This window comes from Leptonychotes weddellii, chromosome 10 (genome assembly GCF_054177405.1).
Source record: "Leptonychotes weddellii isolate Sample4059 chromosome 10, ASM5417740v2, whole genome shotgun sequence".
Lineage (NCBI taxonomy): Eukaryota > Metazoa > Chordata > Mammalia > Carnivora > Phocidae > Leptonychotes > Leptonychotes weddellii.
The window spans coordinates 32,132,710-32,140,050 of NC_138378.1; the positions used below are offsets into that span (position 1 = coordinate 32,132,710).

At 51.4% G+C, this 7,341-nt stretch overlaps 1 protein-coding gene across 1 annotated transcript in view; it reads right to left on the minus strand.

Annotated features, from left to right (window-relative positions):
- JAG1 (jagged canonical Notch ligand 1) overlaps positions 1-7,341 on the minus strand; it is a 35,078-nt gene that overhangs the window by 10,075 nt on the left and 17,662 nt on the right. Inside the window, 8 exon segments of the mRNA XM_081833240.1 lie at positions 1-151; positions 492-538; positions 957-1,070; positions 1,682-1,795; positions 3,040-3,153; positions 3,601-3,720; positions 3,996-4,185; positions 7,066-7,100. The exon segment at positions 1-151 is cut by the window's left edge and continues 15 nt beyond it. Coding sequence (XP_081689366.1) covers positions 1-151; positions 492-538; positions 957-1,070; positions 1,682-1,795; positions 3,040-3,153; positions 3,601-3,720; positions 3,996-4,185; positions 7,066-7,100 — 885 coding nt within the window.

Below are 7,341 nucleotides of genomic sequence, written 5' to 3' on the forward strand. Positions count from 1 at the left end.
CAGTGGGACACAGACACTGGAATCTGTTGATTTCATTCTGACAGTGACCCCCATTCAAACAGGGGTTGCTGGCGCATTCATCGATGTCCCTCTCACAGTGATCGCCTGCATAGCCAGGTGGACAGATACAGCGATAACCATTAACCAAATCCTGCAAGAGGAGAAGGAAGGGGGAGAAACACATGCTTTTGTCTCTGTACTCCACGAACACAGGGCTGTGACAGTCCAGCATGACTGCCAGGGTTCCACTGATCCACTGAAATCGCTCAGTGCCCAGCCTCTCGAAATGTGTGAGAGGAATTTCCAAGTGCATGCCTTTGGGATGGCTCCCAGGAGGCTGGGGGAGGGGGGGTTAACAAGAGCCCAAGTGAAACTTCCAGAGAATCACTTTTCACCTGCATTTTTTAATCTCAGAGGGACAGAGCCCTCCCAGGGTCACATACACAGATTCGTGTCAGTAAGGTTTTCATTTTAAGCCAAGATTTACATACCCGACAGGAGGCATCATTCTGACACTGGCCAAGGCAGTCATTAATATCTGAAAAATAAACAAGTCATCATATTAAAGAGGCAATTTACATTGAAATTGGGCTTAATTGAAAAGCGTTCTCCGATCAGGACAGATAAAAACCTCAAATCAGATTTCCTGTGTGCTTCCCCTGACATAAGGTTATTACACTGGGTGGGACTCCTCCCTCATCACACCAGACTGAGCAAGTGAAACTTCACATCATTGTTTTAGCCACCTTATCAGCATATGGCTGTTTTACTGGCTAATGAGCCTGATAAAGTGCCATGTTTTCATTTCTGCACTGATCACTCCCTCTCCAAAAACACTGCCTCTCCGAGGTTTTCCTTTTACCACTCAAGTCTTCGAGCTGGAGCTGACATACGGGCTGAGAAAGCCTTCAATACCCAAGTTCCACAAAAATCAAAATCGAAACAAAGCTACTCACTTATGTCACAATTCTGACCCGTCCAGCCCGGGAGGCAATCACAGTAGTAGCTCGCAATCAGATTCTTACAGGATTTGGCATTTACACAAGGTTTGGCCTCGCATTCATTTGCATCTGAAAGAAAATGTGGAGGGGCAGTGAGAAATGGAAATTTACCCCCACTTCCCACCCCCCCCACCCCCACACACAAAACACCCTATCGATAGTTTCTCTGAACCGGGAGACATTTTAATAACCTAGCTAAATCACAGATACTAGGTTCCCACTACTTTGAACAGCTGATCCCTCTCCCTAGCCACTACCCAATAAGGAATGCTAATTGATAACTTTCCGGCTGCTGGTTAACAACTGGCCCCCAACAGGAGAGCAGAAAGCCACCAGGCATTGCTGTGCGAAACTCGCCGCAGCCTAGTTGCTGGGATTTAAATGTGGCAGGAAGAATGCAGACAGCTCATTCCTCATGAGACCATCCCCGTTTGGAACCCAGCTGAACACTCCTCGGACAGACGACGATAGACATGGTTCAAGGAATCCCACGACTTTCCCACAGGGCCTAAAAGAGCTAGGCCATTTGTATTCGAGTTCTCTCTCCCAGGCCCGCTGGACTCTTGACAATAAATTACTTTTTAGTATGATGGTGTGCAAACTCACACCACTAGCCACATGCTCATCTTCCCTAACAGCTCGGGTCCTCAAAGCCAACCTTGGTGCAGGAATTTCCTTACCTAACTGGCACGTTTTGCCAGTCCACTGGGGTGGGCACACGCACTTGAATCCATTAACCAAGTCCTGGCAGGTGCCCCCGTGGGAACAGTTATTTGGAGAACAGTCATCAATGTCTGTTGGACAAAAGGGAAAAGGGTTGGCAATTTAATCTCCGTCTGTTTGACAATTAGATAATTTAATGCCAACCCTCACATGAGGGGCCTTCACTTAAGGGCCAGACACCTGCTGTAAGTGACTGCTATGACGATAAGGCCTGATTTTAGCTTTAAATCCTCCACTGCCCCAGTTCATTTAATCCCCGACCTAAGCAGCAGGGAAAGCCAGCTGGATCCCCAGAGCATCGACCCACCGGGAACATGGGACATCTTGCTCTGCCTACTCTGTATTTTTAAAAGAAAAGTTTCCGCATGGCTCAGGAGTAGCTAAGAAGAGGTAAGGAAAAATAAGTCGTCTTTACTGGTAGGAAACTTCATCTCATTTGCTCACAGAGTTCTCCCCAAATTACATAGCTGGGGTCCCCACCCCCGTACTTCTGCATGGGACTATAGTGGCCTCTTCATTCATCTGCTGCCCACTTAAAAAGGATCAGGCTCTCTCTGTGAACTTGCTCGTGGGTTCTTCACAACCGTAGGGGATGGCAATTGCTCCTGCCCCGTCTAAACAGGGCCCGGGGCGGTAAAGACCAGTTCCCCAAGAGGCAGGCAGGGCGACAGTACCAGCCCCAGTGCCCCGACCCCGGAACCCACATTCTTCACCAGGCATGCTGCTCTCAGGGTCCTACCGACAGTGCTCCTCAGGCCCGGCTGCACCTCAGAAGCCCAGGTGCTTGTTACAGAATGTGGACTCCCCAATCCTGAAGGGAGACTGCGGACCCCACATCTGCACTATCCAGCACCCCAGTGGTTCTGATGTGCAGCCAGGCCTCGCAGCCATGACAACTCCCTAGCCCAGGTCCCTCTTTTGGGGCCACCTACACCCCTGACCAAATTCAGGAGTGACCGCCTCCCCTGCGGGCAGCCGAGTCTCCATGGCGGCAAGGAGAAGAACTAGGACTCGATTCCATGGAGGCAGAGCTCCAGGGAGCACACGAGAAGCACACAAGGGGGACAGAGGTGTCCCATGGAGAAGTTCCTCCCAGTAGCCGCCACACATACTAACTTAGCGCGGTAGGGGGAGAGCGCCCGGAGACTTCCAGTGTAAAGGCTGGAAGCCCAAGCCAGACCCACCGGACACCCCTCCCACCAAGACAGACCCATCACGGAGACCTGACACTGAACCCAGCCCAGGTCCCCGCCCCCACCCCAACACTCGATACAGCGATCCCCTGGAAAAGACCCAGGCCAAAGCCCAGACTTACTTGTGGAACACGTGGGGCCCGTCCAGCCGGGAGAACACTCACACTCAAACCCCAGTGAGGTCTCCCTGCAGCTGCCTCTGTTGTGGCAGGGGTCAGACAGGCAGGCGTGCTCCGCTGCGAAAACCAGGAGGGCAGTCAGCAAGGGACTCCCGCTTGTGGCTACCTATGTCCTCTCCCCGCAGCCAAGTCCCAATGCCTGGGCCACCACCAGCTCAAGCTCGCTTCGAAAAAATGAAAGCAAGCACGTGCTATAACCCTGCTGCGTCTAGGGAAGACAGGAAGGCCTCTTTGACCCCGAGTGTCTCCAGCCACATTCCAGGGCATCTCCGAGCCCGGGTCACCGCGCGGCAAACACCCCACCCCCCACGCTAGGCAGCATCGCCGGAGACCCTCGCGCTGCTTGAAGGAAGCCTCGAAGACCCACAGAACTGCTGGGATGGCAAGTCTTCACTCTAGAGGCTATTTTCATCTTTTTAGGAATCCTCAAGTGTGTTGTTATTTTTTAAGCTGAGCGTACCCAAAAATTAAACGAAGGGCTCTCGGTCCACCTGGACCACTTACCGATTTCACAGTTGGATCCTGAATAGCCCTCAGGGCACGAACACTGATACTTGTCGGGACCCGTGTTGCTGCAGGTTCCCCCGTTGAGACAGGGCTGGCGGGTCCCACAGTAGTTGAGATCTGCCAGAGACCCCCGGACGGCAGTGGCTCAGAGTGGACGGTACAGGCTGCCGAGCTGCCATGTTCCCAGCGCTGCCCCCACCCCACCCCCACCAACCAGAAAAAAAGATCCCAAACCACGGCGTGAAAGGCAAACTCTAACAGGTTCAGAATGAAAACCCCTACAAATAAAAATAAAAAGAAAAAACCCGATTGCGGCCGCCCCACCCCTTAAGGTCTCCGGCGTCTCCCGCAGCCCCTGTCCTGCCCCAGGGTCTGGTCCCCGAGGTGCGTACCTTTGTCGCAGAGCTGGCCGCCCCAGTTGGTCTCACAGAGGCACTGCCAGGGCTCGTTACAGGTGCCATGGACGCACCCAGGGTGCGGGATGCACTTGTCACAGTACAAGCCTTGCCAGCCGTACTGGCACCTGGGGACAGACAGCACACCCCCCCTTTAGTCCTTACAACATTCGGGGAGATCTGTGCCCTTTAAATGCAAGGCTAAGAAGTCCAGGCCTTCCTGGTCTTGTTTCATTTTCAGTAACAGGACAGTCAGACTTGCAAGGTTTGTGCGGGGGCTCCGTCTAAACAAACATTTTCGGTGGTTGGGCTGAGGTCCCCTCCCAGGCGACTCATGACAAAAGCAGAGCTGTCTGGGGAGAGGCCGGCGGGGGCTGCCCTCACAAAGCCACTCTCTTCTCAGGCTCACAGGGCTGGGCGAGGGTGGGGGCGTGGAATAAATCAGTTCAGGGCCCAGCCAGCTACGGAGGCCACGGAAGGACTCTCGGGTGACAATAGCCGTGTGACAGTCTTCGCAAAGGCGGCCTGGCTCTTTGTCTAAACAGCAAGTCACGACCCCAGTGCTCAAAAAATGCAACAAGACACCCAGGGCGGCAGGAAGCCGCCTCCCGATGAATCAAACAAGCGGGGGAAAGGGGCACCCTCCTCTGGCAAAGAGGCGGCGAAGATCTCGGAACCCACTTCTGCAGGAGAGTGAGGGAAGCCACAGCACTTGGAACCAATCCCATAGATAATTTATGACCCACTACCGGGGCTGCTTACGCTAATTCATTTTATAGTTATTTCTCACTTTGGGGCGGGGGGAGGTCAACTCGGTTTATCTAGTATTGGGGAACAGAGTCAAGTTTCCTTTATAAGCGCCTCATTAATCGGACTCTTTTGAGGCCAAATGGTGCCTTTGATCCCCAAACAAAAACACAAACATAAACCTTCACCTGGGGTGGGTGAGAGGGCAGAGCCTCCGCCACCCTACCCTCAAGTTTCAAGCCCTGGGAAACTCTGACTGCCCTCTCAAAACTCGAGCTTTGACACAGAGGAGAAAGCCCGGGGATGGTGGGGGTGAGCATGGAACAGGGATGGGCAGAGCATTTCTAGAACAGGACCTGGGAAAAGCCACAGTGAGAACGACCAGCACCCTCCCCCAGCCCGAGCCACTCAGCTGTAACGTTGGAAAACAAGCACCCTCAAGAAGGGAAGGCTTTCCGTTTCCAGAGAGCCAGAGGCAGGCTAGCAAATTCTTATCCTGGGAAAATTATAGGGATCCAGCTAATAGCTAATCACCCACGGCCAAGAGTCAACTTAACCCCTGAGAACACTGACTAACCACTTCCTAACTTCCACAAACAAGCTGTCCACACCCCAATTCAAAGAACCCCCAGAATGTGTGGTTTAAACTGAATCAGACGGAGGGTTCGGCTTTATGTAAAACAGAACAGCAGCCTAAATGACCGTGACCATTCAGAGAAGGAAAAAAAAAAAAAAATTTCTACCGAATTTTTTTTTTTTTTTTTTAAATAGTGGGGACACTCAAGTTAGCGGGACTTGGGGGAGGGGGTTTCATTCAGTAAAAGATTATCTTAGCTTGAAAGCTATTAAGAGGGAACTGATTTGGAAATAGCAGTATTTACTGTGTTCTCTAACTCCCTTCCAAATTATGGATGTCTACACCTCTTCAATTTGCCTAATAAAAGCAAGAAAAGGCAGCTGAGGACCCAACCTCACCTCTTAATTAATGAGAGCTGGATCCCCAAGCATAAAGAAGAAACCACAAGAGGCCATGGATGACTTCAAAAGAAAACAAATAAAAATACTGACCCTAAAAGAGGCATCCACAAAGTTATCCCAGTTTAATAATATATGATTAAGGTTCTCATGAGAATTTGAAGTGACTTTCCTCATACGATGATTCATCATTAAGTTTGATATTATTGGCAGGCTTGCAATAAAGCAAGCATGTGCACCCAGGAGAAGGAATCTAAGTCTACTTGGGAACAACAAAACCAGTGAAGTTTTCTCATGTGGGGATTTAAAAAAAACAAAAAAACAAAAAAACAAAAACAAAAAACCACTGCTTCTGTAATACATAATCCATAAGACAACTTACAGGTAACTCGCCACTCAACTATTTCTGGAGCAGGACGCAACCTGAACTTCCTCAGCTAGAAGGTTCTGTTTTGATTTTCTTTCAAGGTAGGCAGAACAAGATGGGCTGGGAGACTATGCAAATGACGTGTGGGAAAATCGCACCTTAAGTAAATAAGGGCACTGGTGCGTGTCTGGGCAGGGAGTGGGAGGGGAGACTTCGAAAGAGAAAGGGCTAAATTCTGGAAACAAAGCCTGTTGTTCTGGCTGGGAGGGCCCTCCCCTGCACAGTGGCCTGCCCATTCTGATGACAGTAGCAGAAATCGCGGTCGGCCTCCACTGATATTCATCTGAGCGGGGAGCGGGCCCAGAGTCGCTAATAACGCTGCCGATCTGACATTCTCTAGAACACCCTTAATTAAGAAGGGTGAAGGCAGGTGGATTCCTGCTCGAACTTTGACAGCAACGCTGTCAAATACGACACTCAGTGGCCACCAATGCGGCTTAGTAGGCGAACCCCCACAGCTTTCCAGAAAATAAACTTCTCTCTCAAGTGGAGGAAGAGACCATTCCAGGTCACCCTGGTTTTATTTTACTTCCAGCTGCCTTAGTTCTTAGTTCTTCAGTGTCAGGCCTCAGAGCTCAGTGCCCTCCCGCTGCACAGGAGGGGAACAGATGCGGTGGTGGAGACGCAAAGTAAAGACCCCAGAGAATTCTCTGTAAAGCAGCAGTCCTCCAGATACACGGAGCAGCACGATCGTTTGGTGGGCTCGCCAAAATGCAGATTCCTGGGCCAAACCCTGGCCTGGGATTCAGTGGGTGTAGGGTGGCACCCGGGAATCTGCATTTCGACAGCTCCTCTGTTAAATCAGGGAATTAGCGACGTGGGCACTGAGGTTTGGGGCAGCAATTCCCAAAGTATGGTCCTACCAGCAAGAGTGGCGTCACTGGGGGGCGCGTTAGCAATGCAGAGACTCGGGCCCACCCCGACCTGTGGACTCAGGCTCTGCATCTTAAGAGCTCCGGGTAACGTGAGTTTGAGATGCACTGGTTTAGACGGTTTTGTAGGCCTCCCGTGGCTCAAACCAGGGTGGCTTCTGGGGCACAAGTGATAGGCCCCAAGGACCCTTTCAGTGTCACACTAGATGTGCTAATCCTTCAGATCTGGGAGGAGGGAGAGTAAAGTGTGAGATTGTGTCAGAATGCCACGGACACCAACGCCGTTTCCTGAAACAAGCCTTTCCCAAATGGGCATAGTGTA